Below are 18,166 nucleotides of genomic sequence, written 5' to 3'. Positions count from 1 at the left end.
AGTATGTGCCAAGAGAGGCGAGCACACACAGGCAGTCTCCAAAGGAACCTCATGAGAACCACAGAGGGGCCAACCAAATGTCTGCTACCAGATAAAGTGATAGCTAGACTGCAGGCTGTCCACACAGGGGAATATTACACAGCCAGGAAAAGAACTGCAACACCGATACCCACTAGAGGAGGATGAACCCTAAGGCTGACCTTGCTGGAAAGACAATGGCGGTGAAAGGTCACGACTCCACTTAAATGATGTGTCTAGAACAGGCTCAGTCACTGAGGCAAAAAGCAGGAGAGGAGTGGCCCAGAGCTGGGTGAGCCGGAGGACCCCTAAGGGGAAAGGCTATCCTTGGGTGACAAATATCTGGATACTTAACCCTGCAGAGACACTGGCATTGCTGTGCATTTTAACGACTGAGCTGTAAGGTGTGTGGGCTTCACTTCAATAAAGACAAGAGACCCAGCAGCAGCAACGCCCTGGGCAGGCTCATGTGCCATCTGCCTGCCTAGCAGGAGGGACCCAGCCTCCATTCAGGTTGCCTGTGCCTGCTCCATGGCAGTGAGTTCCAAGGGACCTAGGGCACAGCCCAGTACTCCAGGGCACAAGAAAGAATGCCCAGGATGGGGAGGGGTCGGCTGATTAAAAACAACAACACGCGCGCGCACACACACACACACACACACACACACACACACACACACACACACACACACACCCTGAAGATATTAGTGGGGGACGTGACACAGGAATAGGCTGGGGCAGGGAGCTGAGACTGTTTGAGTTGGGAGGTTCCACAAACAGTCCCTTGTCCCCTTCTGGCTTCACCTCACAGGAGAGGGGCCTCCGGCTCCAAACACAAGCAGAAACGGGTGACCGGATCTCTCCTGTTCTCACCACCCCTGGGTGGCTTCCTGCCCCTCCCTCCCTCGTGGCCGGACTGGTGGCATCTAGCCAAACAGGAGCTGGTGACTGTGCACAGCCACCTTCCTCATTGACCAGAGCCCAGTCTGGAAGAAGACTACACTTTGGACAGTTGTCCCACTCTGATGGGTGCCACGATATGACCAAAAAATAGATTTGGGGCAGGAAGGGTGGAAAAGGAATGGAGGGGCTGGTGAGACGGCGGAGCCAGTAAAAGCACATGCGTGCAAGCCTGGAGGCCCGAGTTCAGGTCCCAGAACCCGCATAAATGCGGAAGGAGAGAACCGACTCCACCAAGTCGTATGGACATACAGTAACACTTTTAAAAGGAAAGAAGTGAGTGAAATCTGCAGCCCCAGCAGCACAGTGGTGCGTGCCTGAGATCCTAGTGCGGAGGCTGAGGCAGGAGGGTCACAAGTTCAAGGCCATCCTGGGCTGCACAGACGCTGCCTACTGACAACCTAACCAAACAAGGGAATGAAGCAAGGACACTGGCTGCCACTGCCACCGAGCCTCAAGAACATCATGCTCAGGATGGAAGCCAGCAGAGCGCCTGGTTTCCAGGGTGATGGGGGTGGGTGTCATTCTGGGATGCTTAAAGTGACAGTGCAGCTTAAGTGGCTGGGTGGTACATGGGAATGAGTGCTCCACAAACTACTGAAAACTTTCCCCTGCTCTTGTTAAAAAACCGCAGCACCATCCATTTCTACAGAGGGAATTTCCACACAGGATAAGGGCTAACTGCCCTTGCAACGGGCAACCCAGAGGGAACACAGGGAGCCTTGGGGTCAGACACACAAAGGCTCTATCCCTGCCCCCACTCAGTTGCTAACCTCCAGCAACCACAGGAGGAAGCAAGAGAAACCAGAACCCTGGACAGAAGCAGTCAAGGTTACCACGGAGACAATCAGATCATCAGAGCTCCCCCCCCCTCCTTGCTGGTCGCTGCTCATATGACAGGAGTAATGGCTGTGTGAGCTGTGAGGCCTGCAACATGTATCTTACCTGGGGGAGACCCGACCTACCAGGGCTATGATTCCCTGAAGTAACAGGTGTGACACAGAGAGAGCCAGTCTCCTGCCCAGGCTCGCCCAGTTTGGGGAGTCACACTGGGACCCAGGCAGGGCAAAGTCACACTCATACCCCTGGGCACTGCCCTGCCCACTCTTTGACTTCTGTCTCTACAGGTGTCTGCCAGACACGCACTCCTATCCACCCTCCCCTCACCTCAGGTACCTGCTTCTGTGAGGGTCAGTCTCCTCATCTGTGAAATGGGTGCAGACCTAACACTGCCCTCTGTACCAACATGACGGGGTAAAATACAGGGGTTGTGGCTGCCGACCCAGGCTCCTCCCTCTGCAGCACATGGTTTTTGTGGAAGAGGGTGCCCCCCACCCACCCCAGCTTCAGATGTCCCAGTTGTAAGGTAGGAATACTCGGTACACTGGGATGGGGGTGTCACACATGAACTCGGTGGGAACAGAGACACTGTAGCGTTAGAGCAATGTGGACCATGGCGTTGCAGCGGTGGACAGAGATCCTTTTAGTGACAGCCACCAGTGCAGCCCTCCCGAGGAGGAAGGTCCCACCCCACTGACAATGCCATGGAGGGCAGGCACTGAACCCATTTTAGAGACCAACAAGGCAGAGAGGTGAAGAGACACCCTCCTAGTCCGGAGTGGTAGCACCTGTTATCCCAGGTTCTCAGGAAGCTGAGGCAGGAGGATTGTGAGCCCTACACAACTGAGGAACCCCACCCCCACTCTCAAAAGTAGAAGAAGGGCTGGGGGTATAGCTGGATACAGAACACTTGTCAGGGGACCCAGAAAAGATGAGAGGGGAGAGGAGAGAAGGAGCACAGAGACGGTGACTACTGCCCACGTGTGACGTCTTGGCCTTGGTCTGGAAGCAGTCACTCACAAGCAGTCACTCACTGGCCGTCTGGTACCCAGAGACCTCTGACTTCTGCCACCCCTACTCTGACAAAGAGAAGGCAAGTCTTGGTGCTGGAGTTGGGCCAGGCCAAGCCGAGTGGCCTCGGGGTCCACATCTCATGCCCGTGAAGCCTTCACTGAACTTGTAAGGATTCTGTTCCACCCCAGGGCCCTGGATGCTATCAGGTCACTGCTCTTGGCACTTACCTTCAGTCCAGCACTGCCGCCCTAGTGGTCAGCAAGGAGAAGGGCCACAAAAAGCCCCAAGGGACACCTACCTTCCATGCCTCCTCCAGGGCAGCTTGGAGCCAGGGAGGGGGGCGGTTTACAAGTTCTGAAGTGCCCTCCCCATGCCAGGTCACTCACTGGGAGACTCAATAGCCCTCACAACTGTAAGTGACGACGGTGATGGGCCCACTTTCATTGACAAGAACATGGAGCCCAGAGAGGCCAAGCCAGTAAGCTGTAGTTAGCTATCAGAAGCGCTCTGGCCCCAGGGAGCACACCCACCCCTTCTCCAGGCTGTCCCTTTTGGCTTTGGAGAGAATCAGAGCTCTATGGGCACCCACTCCTGCCCAGTTCCAGATGAGATCCCCTGGGGACTCACAAAGAGGGTAGGACAAGCATCTAGCTTACAAAAGGACTCACAAAACCAAGAAAACCACTGAGGGTCAGGCTGACCTCTTCTGCAAGCCCAGTGCTGTAGGCTAATTTCCGGTGACTTCTGAGGCCCAGCTCAGCCGTCAAGGTCACTCTGGTAGACCTCAGTGTAGAGCTCACAACTGAGTTCACAGATCAAGTGTACAGTTTTCCCATCCTGGGGAAACTGAGGCCTCATGGGGACTCTTCAGGGAAGAGATCATGTCTTACAGGGCAAAAGTTTTCCCAGGCAATGCTGGACACAAAACCTGAGGATGGGAGGGGACACTGGGGTTGACAGCTGAGTGGGACAGGCAGAGGGATTAGAGGACTGGACAGCATCCCAGACTCCTGGTGGAACTGTCCACTTCCTGATGGGCCAGGAGCAAGAGAGACAGACACACACACACACCACGGGGTCGCTCTGGCTGGGGGCGGGAGGGGGTTGGCAGAAGAGGAGGCCACCCCATTCACTATGACTAAGGAGCAGCTGGGCGGGGTGAGGGCTCACCTTGGGACACAAAGGGGATGTATGATGGCTGCAGTGTACTGTGGCGTCTGGGTTGAGGTCCTGGCTGGGCACACAAACATGCAGGAAGCATTTCAAGTCACGACCTCTCTAGGAAAGCTGGGGGTGAGAGCCTCCCCTGATGGCCCAGCTGGAGTCTGCTCTCCCTACTGTGGCCCCGACTGGTCCCACCACTCATGATACTCACTGGGTTAGCTTAGATGCAATAAACTTCTTGGGGAGTCCCTGGACACCTGTTCTGTGAGCACCATGTGGGTGACAGAAGGTGATTATTAACTGTTAAGAGTCAGGGTTCTGCCTGCCTATAGCATGGGGGTCCCTCAGCACCCACTCACACCTTACAGCTTGACCACCCCCCCTCTGATCCCAAACTCCCCTATGCAGACGGGACCTCTGTGGCGCCCCCTCCCCCACAGGACCCAGGACTCCTATACCCTCCAAGCAGATCAACCAGACTCTGCTCTGCATCTCAGGTGGGGCCCAATAACCCGGCCCATTTGCCAAATGCCTGGGGACCAGCTGTGCACATCTGCAAGCCTATTGCTCAGATTCAAGCTAAAGCAGCAGCCTGCTTTGCAGAAGGCTGGAAGTGGGGGTTGGGGGGAAGTGGGGAGGTGGCCAAAGCACACAGCCAAGAGCTTGAGGTTCGTCTCCCAGATTTCTCGCCTGCACCTCAATTCTGAAGAGAAGGGATTTGATCCAAAGCCTCTCACCAGGTAAGGCTGGGTCTGACCCCAAAGCCCACCCTTTCTCAATTCCAGGCAAGGCAAACAGTTTGTTTCTGAACCCTGGCAATTGGTCCCGACTCAGGTGCCTGAGCCTATGCCAGGCAACTTCATGGGGTGCCCAGGTTCCTCCTCTGGGCTTACAGGGCAGGCCGGCTGGCTGCTCTGCACAGGTCAACCCTGTCTTTGATGGAGTGTGCGGCAAATTAAATCGAGACCAGAGGCCACAGAATCATGAGACCATTGGAACCTTCCGGGCGCCACTCTAAGTTAATAATGTGCCTTTGTGTAGGAGGCAAGAAAATGTGCATGTGCACATGGCTCCCTCAGAGAGAGAAATGAAGCCATCTACGAAGACGGAAGCTTTCCTGGGGCCTGTGCAAAACTTGCAACAGTGTTTCCATGATGTCACCTGGAGACCCCATGCATAATTTAGGATACTGCTATCTGCTACAAAGTTTGTGGCAGAAGTCTGTTCATGTTGCAGGGTCTTGGCTCCCACCTGTCATTCCAGCTTCTGAGCAGGCAGGAGGATAGCAAGTTAGTCCAAGGCCAGCCTGGGCTACAGAGTGAGTCCAAGGCCAGCCTGGGTACTTTAATGAGACACAGCTAAGGGGAAAAAGGAAAAACCAGAGGGCTGGGGTGGAGTGCCTGCCTAGCAGGTGTTGGGCAGCGTTCATCTCCGGCACCAAAAACCAAGAAAATGAAGCCACAAGGGAAAACATCAACTTCCCTAACAGAAAGTGGACCCTGCCACCCACCTCATCTTGTCCAAGACTAGAATGACGCCATGGAATTAAAGTCTAGAGATAGGTTCGTCAGGATGATGCCAGCACCCCAGGGAACACAGCGCTATCAGTTGGCTCTTATGCTCCAGCACCAGGGAGGATCTGGCAGGTGATCTGTGTGTGTGTGTGTGTGTGTGTGTGTGTGTGTGTGTGTGTGTGTGTGTGTGGTGTGTAGTGGGGGGTGGGGAAGCATTTTAGGACATGTCCAGATCACACACTGCACCAAGTAGTTGGACAGGGCTGGGTGACTGACTCACTGTCTCCTCCCCTCCCTGGCTTCCCCGACAGGTGTCTGATCCTGTAAGAAACAGAAAGTGTCCCTTCTCCCCTCCACAGCTTGTCTTAGAAAGACCCAGGAGAATCCAAGCAACAGGTTTGCTTCAGAAACTGGGACAGCCCTTGGAATCAGCCAGCCCAGAGCCCCGTGTACCCAGGGAAAGAGATAACGGGCAGAAAATAACCGCAAACCCTGCCTAGCCCAGCATCTTACCGAATGGTGGGCTGGTCCCCACTCAGCTGCTTGAACCTCCTGTGCAGTTGTTCGATCTGGTCCGAGGAGACTGGGGGCGGGAAGGGAAATGGGAGAAAGAAAAGAAATGAGAGAGAAAGAGAGATCACTGACATTGAACTTGAGGTAGTTGGAGGCTGCAGTATTCTTTGGTTTCCTCCTCACTTGGCCACTGCCACCCCTCTTGTGACACTGTGACATCCCCCCTTGACCACATTGAACCACAGCTGAGGGATTGAAGAGCCTCCCTTTCTGCCTGCTGGGGCAGCTCTGGGGTCATCGTTAACTCCCTTAGCAAGATAGCGGCTATTTGTGAGTGCTAGCCCGATGGTGGGCCAGAGCAGCCACTCCCAGACATTGTCCTTCCACCGCAAGAGAAACTTGTACCCGCCTGTTTGCCAACTCCACCCCACCCCCACTATCCTGTCCCCCGTCTGCCTGAGGGGCTTGTCTTGGCTAGGAGAAGGCAAGGCTGGGGAGAGCAGAAAGAGAAGGGGGAAAGTAGGCCTGGAAGGAGAGAGTCCCCAGGACACACAACGTCCCTGGTGCAGAGAGAGTGGTGAGTGACCAAAGGGGGTCCATGCAGTCATCTCTGGCTTTACTCTTGCCAGCTGCCATTCAAAAGGCTGAAGACAACAACAGCACTAGCAATTGGGAGATCTGGGATACAATCCAAAGGATGCCCTTCCCCCATGGATGTCACCTACGACGTACTCCCAGATGCTTGATGCTCAGGACCTTCAAGTACTCCTGGGGTTCATGTCCAGTTCAGGCCAAACGTGCCAATGCGGTGACTGGGTTGGGGACCTGTCATACATACCTCCCCACCCCCACCCCCACCTCTCATTCTAGAAGCTGTGAATACCTGAGACCTAATGCCTGCCCCCTTGTCTTGAATCTTCTCCCTCTCCACCTCAGGCTCAAGCCTTGGTTTATCCAAGAATCCACCACACAGGGCTCTCAAGCATCCCCAGCAGCTGCCGCTCACCAGGGGAGACTAGGGAAGGCTGCCAACCTGGGCCAGGCAGCACTTCAGAGATTAGCTCATCCATCCTACCCAGCACAGACAGGCAGGGCTGCATCCCCGCAATGCACATGCCGTCACGAACGATCGGAAAAGCTGATATCCAGGACAACAGCCGCCTTTCTAGAGAAACATACAGCCACGGACAGGACGGGAAAGACAGCAAGCAAACCCACCAGGGTCCGGTGCCTAGTATGAACATAATAGAAGCAAGGATGAACAGAGCATGCTTGCGGCCTCGTGGCTGGGCTGTGTGAATCATTATGAATTGGAAACCACCCATGGCAGGTCAGTTGAAGTATAAAAGGCTGATGCAGCCGATGGATAGGGTTGTATACAGTCATGAAATTGGCACCATATGTAACAGACCCAAAAGAAGCCAGCCATGGAAAGGCATGTGCCACGATTTCCCCTGGGCAAAGTTCATACTACAGTGTTAGCTGACAAGGAAGTGGCTGCCCCCCACCCCCCCACCCCCACCCCCGGTCAGAGTAACATGATGAATGGAGTGTGAGGAGGGCCCTGGGGGCAGAGAATATTCTATATCTTGATGTAGGTACAAGTGACACAGTGGTTCCCTTGGAAGGCGGAGCTTCATGTTTTGGGTGAAGCACTTTTTTTAGGGGGGTAGGGGGATAGGGTCTCATATAGCCCAGGCTACCCTTAAATTTACTATGTAGCAAAAGACGAGCTTGAATTACTGATCCCCCTGCCTCCACTTTCTAAAAGTGTGTGCCAACACACCAAAGTTAGTAGGAGCCGGGGGCAGAAGAGCCCCTACCCGTTGTTTCAGGTGAGCACCCTACCCGTTGAGCTACAGTCCCAGCCCAGGTGCATAAGGATTTCTGGTCCCTGTGATTCACAAAACAAAACAAAAACAAACAAAAAAACTTTACCCACCAACTTCAGTAATGCTCCTGGGGAGGAATCGATCCTGAAAGTAAGAATTCAACAGGTGCAGAGAGCATGTGCACACATCTGCATTCCTGTCACGGTCTGGCTGCCCTCACAGCCCACCAGCCCTCACAGAAACCCTCGGGAAGGACCAGAGGTGTTTCTGATTTGGGACTGTTTTCAAAATATCTTCCTGCATCAAATCTGTAGTTGCTGGGTCTTTCATTTGACGGTCTGTGACTGATCTGGGTCCCCAGGCTAAGCCTGAAGTGTTCTCAAGCAATCCTCCTGCCTCAGCCTCCAGAGAAACTACAACTGAAAATCCTGCTGCATCTCGAGCTGTTTCTTCAGCATGGCTACTGGAAAGTGTAGAATTAGGTTACACCACAATTACTAGAAAACTCAGGTTTATTCTGTCTTGTGTGACATCTGTACCAGATGATGCTATATACACTCTTCCAATCAGCAATCTGATCCCTATAAGAAACCCAACGAGTAAGGAGTGCACAGAGGTGGCCACAGGAAGCTCGCCTGCCTAGTAATAAAATAACCACACCATGGAGAGAATGCCAAGCCCCAGGAAACCACAATCGTCCTGGGATATCCTTGAGTTGGAATAGCACACAACCTTAAAAACATACTTGAAACAGTCTTATGTAAAGCAGGCTGTCCCTGAACACTCTGTGTAGTTGAAGATGATAATCCTGCCTCCACCATCCAAATGCTGGGACTACAGGCATGCACGGTCACACCTGGCTTATATGTTATGTGAACCCAGGGCTTCGTGCATGCTAAGCAAGCACTGTATGAACTAAGCCACTCTATGAACTAGCCCTTGAAAAACCATTTTGAGGTAGTGAGAGTCATTATTTAATGTCCCCGGCATGCCATCAAGGGGACGATCCAGCCAGGCAGGATGACACTTGCTGTGAGGTTCACGCTGAAGGCACATGATCGCACGGGATAGAGCAAGCAGCAACTGGACTGGAGGCTTGCCTTCGGCTTGCCTGTGTTTTCCAGTTTTGCTCTGTACAGTGCGTAGGCATCAGCCATAACAACATTTCCCGGTACACGGCACAGTCCATATGGGACAACAGACGTTCTCAAGAATATTAATGAGTCATCCTTGGTTTGGTGCCATTGTCTGTGCCCATGTGATCTTATGAAGGACACACATCCCTTCCTTTTCGGACAGACTCTCATGAGGCCCAGGCTAGCCTCTAACTCATATAGCCAAAGACAAACTTGAGCTCTGATCTTGGCCTGTGCTGGGGATTGAACTTAGGGACTCCGGCATGCTAGGGAAATGCTCTACCACAGCCATAGCCCCAGCTCGTCAGCCTATACTATTTGTTTATTTGAAATGGGGTCTTCCTATGTTGCCCTGGCTGTCCTAGAACTCACTGTGTAGACCAGGCTGGCCTCTCGAACTCACAGGGATCCATCTGCCTCTGCCTCCCGAGTGCTAGGGTTAAAGACATGCACCACCACACCTCTACTTCTGACAAACATAAATTGTAAATTGCGCTACCTGGAGTTTCTAATAACCAGTGACCCACATCCAGATGAAATTAATTTCAGTAATAGATTTTCTTTAGTCCACAATATCTGAAATACTACCATGTCAACATGTAACCCACATAAAGTAATAAGGCTTTGGAATTCTGCATCTCACATCTCACTTGGAAGAGTGATGGGAAAGATGTTCCCAGCCCCAGGGAAGGGACGGGGGTGGGGGGTTGGGGATGTCTAATGGGGGTCCATGCAGCCTGAGACCTGAGCATGGCAATAGCGCTGATGAGTCAGGGACCCAGGACTCCTGGGAAGGTGGGGGCAGCGGGGATGGCTGCCTGTGCCGCGCTGGCTTCATCCATTGGGATGAATTTTAGAGTCTTGCACCTTCGGGAACATAAGACTCCAAGCCAGCGCCAAGACTGTCACCCCTGGCAAGACAAGACGGAAAGCAGACACAGAGACGGCTGGCAACGGCTGGGAGCCAGCAGCTGCAGTAGACCTGGGGAGAAGAGTGGAGCTTGGACAAAGGACAGGCAAGTGGCACAGTGGGACTTGTGTCTGCTCTCCTCAGGTTCCCTGAGCTTTCTTGCCTCCTGCCCTCGGCAGCCACGCCCACCTGAATGTGGATGCTTAACACCCAGGGGCACACTAAGTAGGATTAGGATTCGGGGACTTCCAAGGTGCCCAGAGCTCTGTGGCTCACCATCCCAAAAGAAGGACCAGGACCCTGCGGACACCACCCTCGGTGCATATAGTATGTATAGGCACAGGCAGCGGCAGCTCTGAGAGGCGGCTTTGAGCTGCTCCTTAAGCACCATTCTGCCTCCTCCCGAGAGAGCTGTAACACCTCCCACCCCCTACGGGGTGGCTCCCATGGTGACAAGCCATCCTAGTCACAAATGCTATTCACAGCTCTCCAAGGTGAAAACAGCCATGTCTCCTGTGGATGACTGACTTGGCTATATGAAAGAGGGGAAAACCACCTGTGAAATCCTGTTCACAGAAGGCTGTTGTGACCCTTACTGCTGCAGAGTGGACCGGTGACAACAGTGCACCTGGCACCAAGGCCACCTGGTCACACGTCAAGCACCCAGCCAGGTGATTCCATGAAAGTTGAACATGGACTCTTGCTGGCCAAGGGCCAGGAGGAGAAGGTGAAGATGGGTAGGTAACAGGTGGGCACAGGGTTTAATTGGGGGTGATGGAATGTTCTGGAAATTGAGATTTACAACACTAAATGCACAGAACCCAACCAAGATGCTCACTTCACAGCAGTTAAAGTGTGTGTGTGTGCGCGCGCGCGCACGCACGTGTGCATGTGTGTATGTGTGCATGTGTGTGTGCGTGTGTGAAGGGGGTGAGGTCAACACCCAATGTCTTCCTGTCACTCTCCACCTTGTTTATTGAGCTAGTGTCTCTCTGTATCTCAGTTCACAGATTCATACCGAATGGACAGTGAGCCCAGGGCTCCTCCCCAGCTCTGGAATTGGATGTACAGTACTGCTTTTTACATGGGTGCGAGGGATTGAACTTGGGTCCTCATGCTCAGGGGGCACTTCACCAACTGAGCCATCTCCCAAGTCCTAAAATGGTAGATTTTATATCACATGAACTTTGGCCCCAATTGAAAAATCAGTGTCTACTTAGCTCCAAATCTGGGGAGAGAAACAAGGGCCATCAGCGTGGCTGTGACTGACTTGCCTGTGCCCAGAACCACTGCGGTCTCCAGGGCTATTCTGCTGCCTCTGTGCTCCACAGGGAGGCCACCTGGGGTTCCAGACACAGCAGTGACTAATGCAGGACTGGGGAGGCAGGGAGGGATGGCAGGAGGGAGGTTAGGCTTCCACAGCCTTGGGGGGGGATCCTGTACCAGCTGCCCCTCCTCCACCTGCCAGCACCTTGGCAGCCACAACCCAGTGCACACCCACTATATTGCCACGGACTTTAAAACCTAATAAGGATGCACCTGGCCTTTTGAAGCCATCTTTCAAATCCAACAGGGGGGGCGGGCGCACGGACCCTCAGACCCTCTTCAGGCAGACTTCAGCCCAGTGCAAAAGCCACAGACTCCCCCCGGGGGCAGAGCCGGCCCAGCACACATCAGCACAGAACACATCCTGGGAGGGGGAGTAAACATGACGGGTGGGTTGCTTTCGCTGCTCTGCCACACACCCTGCACTCTAGCAGATGAGGCAATGCAGAAAGCTGTGAGAGTGGGAGAGCGTGGCCCTGAGCATCACAGTCGGGCTGCCCCCGCCTCTCTCCAGACCTACTTGGCTCTTTACTGCTCCTTCGCCTTCTAGCAGAATAAAGAGAGTGGCAGCCTGACTCAGAGGCAGGAGCTCTTCTAACACTGCCGGCAGCAGCACACGGGCTTCCCTGCTCAGGAGGCAGGATCAGAGAGGCAGCTCACCGATGGTCGCACACAGCTCAGAACAGCAGAGGTAGCCATGTACTGTGCTCTGTGTGCCGGAGCAAGCTGCACATTACGTTTCTGCATCAGAGTGAAGGATCCAGAAGGTGGGGCAGCCTCCAGCCAAGCAGGCATTCAGAGAGTGGGTACCGTGCACGGCACCCAGGAGACACCTCAACTCCGCCTTCAGAACCATCTCAGCTCTGGATTTATCCTGAGCTGAATCAAGCGGCTCTAATTTACCTCACGTGCATGGGAAGAAATCAAAGAAACTGGCCCTGCTCCTGAGGGTTAGCACAGGCTACACCTGCCACTCCAAACAGGTGGCCACCATAGAAATCCAGGAACCGCCTTAACATTCTAAGCTTAGAAGAAAGGACTGTTCCTGAGCAGGCCCTGGTGGCACACACCTGTAAATCCAGCACTTAGGAGTCTGAGGCAGGAGCACCTCCAGTTCATGGGCAGCTTAGGCTGTGGGACAAGATCCTGTCCCAGGGATGGAGGAGGACACACCCAGATGCCAGAAGCAAGGACAGACTGAGACCCCACAGGGTGATGAACAGAAGTTGCCAGATGGTGTCAGAATGGCCACAGGCTGAGGCTAAAGGTGGGGGCTTTAACCCTACCAAGAGACCCTCCTGGCCTTGGGTCTGTGTAAGCTTAAACCAGGGCACCACAAAACACTGAAACACAAAAGGTAGCCATCTATGTCGGTAAGTAACGCTTCTGCCAACACGGGAACTACCTCTGCTGGGAGGAGGGAGAGCCAGGAGGCGAGCCCCACATGGAGAAGTTTGCACACATGTTTTCAGACAGTTGCAGAATACTATCCTAAGGTGTGTTTCTTTGGTCTATGCATGGAACATTTGTTTAATGAGGCAAAGGTATGTTGCATCTGGTTAACTCTGTGAAGCTGTGTTACTTAAACCTGTGTTAAAAACACCTGATTGGACTAAAAAAGAGCTGAACAGCTAATAGCAAGGCGGGAGAAAGGCTAGGCAGAGCTGGCAGGCAGAGAGGATAAAAAGGAGCACTCTGAGGAAAGAGCAAGAGATAAGGAGGGGAGATCATCAGGGACCCAGCCAGCCACGAGTAAGAGTGAAGATAAGACACAGAAGTAAGAAAAGGAAAAAGCCTAGAAGCAACAGGTAGTTGGGATAACTTAAGAAAAACTGGCAAGAAACAAGCCAAGCTAAGGCCGGGTATTTATAAAACAGAGCAAGCCGGGCGTTGGTGGCGCATGCCTTTAATCCCAGCACCCAGGAGGCAGAGGCAGGCGGATCTCTGAGTTCAAGACCAGCCTGGTCTACAAAAGCGAGTTCCAGGACAGCCTCCAAAGCCACAGAGAAACCCTGTCTCGAAAAAACCTAAATAAATAAATAAAGCAGAGTAAGATTCCATGTGTGGCTGGGCGATGGTGGCGCATGCCTTTAATCCCAGCACTCGGGCAGCAGAGGCAGGCGGATCTCTGTGAGTTCGAGGCCAGGCTGGACGGACAGCCTCCAAAACAATACAGAGAAACCCTGTCTCGTAAAAAAACAAAAAAAAATTCCATGTGTGACTTATTTGGGTGCTGGGTGGCAGGCCCCTCAAAAGAGAATAGAAAAAACAACGGACAACAGCACCAGTGAGAACCCCGAGGCTCTCAGCACAACAGGTGCAAAGTCCCCTGGGAAATCACTTCTGTGACAGGATGCACAGGACCCTGCCAGTGGGAAGGGCAGAGATAGCCCTGGCAGAAGATGGACCCAGAATCAAGTCAAACCACACAAGCAAATGAACCAAAGTAGGATATTCAAACCTTACAGCATGAACCTACAAGCAATGTGTAAAGTAATTAGAATTCAATTTTCTTTTTTGACAGGCAATGGTGATACATGCCTTTATGGGGGGTGCACACCTTTAATCCCAGCGCTCAGGAGGCAGAGGCGGGCAGGTCTCTGTGAGGTCTACAGAGCACTGATACACAGAGAAACCCTGTCATGAAAGACAAAAGAAAACAAAATGCAATGGAACTGGGCAGTGGTGGCGCATGCCTTTAGTCAGCCCCAGCACTTGGGAGGCAGAGGCAGGTGGATCTCTGTGAGGTTGAGGCCAGCCTTGTCTACAGAGTGAGTTCCAGGACAGAGAAACCCTGTCTTGAAAAAACAAACAAAAACTAGCCAGTACAATGGGTAAAGGCTGCAACCTTGCAGGAGAGAGAACTAGTAAACTGAAGATCAAACCTAAGACAATGAACCCAAACGCGGCTCAGAGTGACGGAGAACCATGAAAGAAGAGGTGTTTGGGAGACAGCAGAAGGTGCAACATATTTATAACCCGAACCACTGAGGAGCGGGATCACTAGGAGACAATATGTTGTGATGGAAGATATTAGTTGTCTTTAGAATGAAATGGCACAAACCATTCCCAGGTATAATCATAGCTGAAACACCAACATAGGGGCTGGAGAGATGGCTCAGCAGTTAAGAGCACTGGCTGCTCTTCCACAGGACCTGGGTTCAACTCTCCAGCACCAATATGACAGCTCACAACTGTATGTAACTCCAGTTGCAGGGGATCTGACACCTTCACACCAGTGCACATAAAATAAAGTTAAATAATTTTTAAAGTGTCTGGCATCCAGACAATTACCAAAATTTAAAAACAACAACAACAACAAAAGAACCAACACAAATTTTAAAGCAGAGGAAAAGTAGGTTTCAATAACAACAAAAAGCCATTAGACAACACCTATTTTATCAATAACAACCCAAAACAGACCATACATTTTATACCCAACTCAATGTTCATTCATAGACACCAGCAAAAGAGTTCAGTTTATAACTCACAGACCCTTGCTGAGAAACCTATGGGGAAGATGTATTAACTAACGGAGAAGATTCATGAGTAGTGTCTGCCAAAGTAAGTGTTTGCCCAATGGGATAACTAATCAGCTTGCAGGTAAGCTTCAGAAGTTAAACAACACACAGCCGGACAAAATAATCACAGGCAGAGGTAACCGTTCATTTTAGGTGTGCCAAAGGTGGGAGATAAGGAAACCATGGACCGTGGATGTAAAAATTGTCACTCAGGGCTGGCAAGGTGGCTCAGAGAATAAAGGCTCTTTCGGTCCAGCCTGTGCTGTGGGGTGTCTGAACTCACACACGCACACACAAATTAAAAACTCTTTACACTGGAATGTGGCCAGCTTCAAAAGCCTTGGACTGTGTGTGTGTATTTCAGGATTTACTCTATTACAGATGAAGTATCTTGGGGATGGGACCCAAGTCAAAGCACAAAAGTGATTTTATGTAATAGTTTGGTTTGTTTCCAGGTAGGGTCTCATGTATCCCAGGCTGAACTCCTGATTTTCCTGCCGCCAACCTTCCAAGTCCTGGCACCACCACACTGGTCTTATTTGGTGTTGGGTTATTGAATCCAGGGCTCTGTGCATGCTAAGCAGGCACAGTATGGACTGAGACCATATATATATATATATATATATATATATATATATATATGTGTGTGTGTGTGTGTGTGTGTGTGTGTGTGTGTGTGTGTGTGTGTGTGTATTGTTTTGTTTTTTGAGTCAGGGTTTCTCTGTGACTTTGGAGGCTGTCCTGGAACTTGCTCTGTAGACCAGACTACAGAGATCCTCCTGCCTCTGCCTCCCGAGTACTGGGATTAAACGTGTGTGCCACCACTGTAGGGAAAAAGGACCAGTCAAAGAAACACCCTGAGCAGAGCCAAAGAAACACACTTTAGCCCTGCAACCAGAACCAAAGAAACGTACCCTGACCCTGAAACCAGTGCCAAAGAAACACACTTTGTCCCTGGAATCAGAGTCAGTTAAAGAAATGCACCCTGGCCCTAAAATTGGAGCCAAAAGGCTAAAAAGGAACACACTTTGGCCCTGAAACCAGAGCCAAATCTGACCCTAACCCTGTGCAGAAAACTAACCAATCCTTGAGCAGGAGCTCTAGCCAATCTGAGCTCAGCATTGAAATCTAACCAATCCCCACCCTGGAAGCCCTATATAAACCCTGTGTCTGTCCTGCTTGTGGCTGTTCACATTCTAGCAGAGGGCAGCCACTTTCTTGCATTCTTCCCTCCCAATAAACCCCTTCGATGAGCTTTGGGTGAAAATCTTTTGTGGCGGAGCAGAGACCACCCTGGGCAGAGCAGAGCAAGCACAGCTGTAACACTTCAGCCGGGGAAACCTTCCCTTGGCAGAGCAGAGTTGTTACACTCAGCTCCCTGCTCTCCCGGGAGCAGAGCTGAACTGTGGTAACTTCCCCTGGGAAACCTCCTGCCTGAGCAAAACTGCTACACTGGGCAAATATACCCAGCTGGAAGACCCTCTCCTGCTGGAGCAGAGTTGATACACTGGGAAGCCTTTCCCTGAGGCAGGGCTGTAAGCTGCTAAGCTTACTGTGGCCTGTGGTAGTCCTTGGCTCCTGAGCTCCAGTATACCTTCCCGTCTGAGCTGTGTAACACTCAGTATTCTGTGGCTCCCGAGCTCCAGGATACCTTTCCATCTGAGCTGTGTAACACTTAGTATTCTATGACTCCCGAGTGCCAGAATACCTGTCCCACCCCGATCCACCCGAAATGCCTACAACCACTGCCCGGCCCCTATATAATTTTAAGGCATCTATTTTGTTTTGTTTTTGTGGTGCTGGGGACTGAACCAAAGCTTCCCACATTAGGCAAGTGTCCTACCACTGTATTCCCCCTGAATTTCCCCTGTTCATGTCTTGACTGCACCTGTCATGTGAGGTCAGGGAGGAATTTTCCACTTGGGGTGTGACACCAGTGCTCAGAAGTTTGTATCTGGGAGCACTGTAGATTTAAGACGGGTGTTGAACCCATGCTCTCAAGGGCCCCTCTTCCAGCTGTGGCACTTGGGGTGAGATATTCTCCACGAAGGGGGCTTGAGGCACAGCCAGGCTCCTCCTGACAGGGCTCAGCCTCATCAGCAATGCTCCTGCCTGCTGCCCTCCCTCTTAGAGGACCTCAGGTCCTGGAGTGACTTCAGACACTTCCTGTCACCTCCCAAGGTGAGTGGAAGGCCACTCCTGAGAGCCTGCCCATCCGAAAAGGTCAAACCACAGAGACAACAAAGGACCTTTTTGTCCCAGTGCATAAGGTAACCGCTGCCACCAACGGAAATGCCCAGTTGACCTTCTGGCTTTATGAATAATTAAGGTGGAGCAAGTGACGGCCTGGCTGGTGGGACGGCTCCTCCCTTGGGCCTTGGCCCCACCTTTTTCCTAGAGCAATGGGTCCTTCAGAGATGCAAAGACCTTAGCTCAAGGTACCTGGGACCCAAGTGCTTTGGGGACATAGGAGCTCCCATTCTGTGTACATGGCACTGGTCTGTGTCACCCAGCAGGCTGTGCGCCTGAGCTCTGATTAACCTCCCTGATACATCTAGGGAAGGGAGACATTAGCTCAAAAGAAAATGCTGCTCACCCACAGGGGTGAGTGGGAAGATGCTCCAGGAAGCTCATTACTGCAGCTCCCCAAGCCAGCAGGTCCTGCCGCTGCCACCTGCTCTCCCACAGACAACACTAGTTCCTCTTCGGAACAGATGTGAGCTACCCTGGAAGTCCCCAGGAGACGGGGCGGCTCCCATTCCAGCCTAACTGCCTACCATCAAACATGCACGTTCTAGAGCATTCCATATCACCCAGACCCCATTCTGTAAGCCCTGAAGCCCGATGCAACTCAATATACCAGCATGTGGCTGTAACACGCTCACCACCTCTTCGGGCATGCCAGGGACCCGTGGGTTGCAGGCTCTCTGCTGCCCTTTACCTGTGGTCGGTCTGTCTGTCTCCTCCCTCCCTCCTTCCCTCCCTCCCTCCCTCCCTCCCTCCCTCCCTCCCTCCCTCCCTCCCTCTCTCTGCGTTAAAACCTCACTAGAGAACCTGCTTTGGATTCGAGTTCAGCATCTAAGTGACCTGGGCAGTCACTTTCTGAGCTACACCTCTGTTGTCTATAAACTGGCCATGAGGAGGATTTTATAAAGAGAGATGGCTGACCCCAGGGTTGGGTGAGGAGCTGCTGGGCAGTGGTGGCGCACACTTGAGAGGCAGAGGCAGAGACAGGCTGATCTCTGTGAATTCCAGGCCAGCCTGGTCTACAGAGCCAGTTCCAGGACAGCCAGGACTACACAGAGAAACCATGTCTCGAATGAACGAACGAATAAGAGAATTGTTTTATCCCCTCACCCCCGTTTTCTAGATACAAAGTCTCTCTGTTTAGCCCAGACTAGCCCAAACTCAAGATCCT

At 52.3% G+C, this 18,166-nt stretch overlaps 1 protein-coding gene across 4 annotated transcripts in view; it reads right to left on the bottom strand.

Annotated features, from left to right (window-relative positions):
* Tesc (tescalcin) overlaps positions 1 to 18,166 on the bottom strand; it is a 31,804-nt gene that overhangs the window by 9,172 nt on the left and 4,466 nt on the right. For 3 of the 4 annotated variants that reach the window (XM_005078992.4, XM_040731697.1, XM_040731698.1), the window contains exon 2: positions 6,024 to 6,093. In XM_005078992.4, the coding sequence (XP_005079049.1) occupies positions 6,024 to 6,093 (70 nt within the window). Of the gene's footprint in view, positions 1 to 4,002; positions 4,067 to 6,023; positions 6,094 to 18,166 lie in introns of all 4 variants that reach the window. The other variant, XR_005871100.1, reaches the window with a different exon arrangement.

This window comes from Mesocricetus auratus, unplaced genomic scaffold, assembly GCF_017639785.1.
Source record: "Mesocricetus auratus isolate SY011 unplaced genomic scaffold, BCM_Maur_2.0 Super-Scaffold_100025, whole genome shotgun sequence".
NCBI classification, from domain to species: Eukaryota; Metazoa; Chordata; class Mammalia; order Rodentia; family Cricetidae; genus Mesocricetus; species Mesocricetus auratus.
This window is presented reverse-complemented; position numbering and strand designations above follow the sequence as displayed.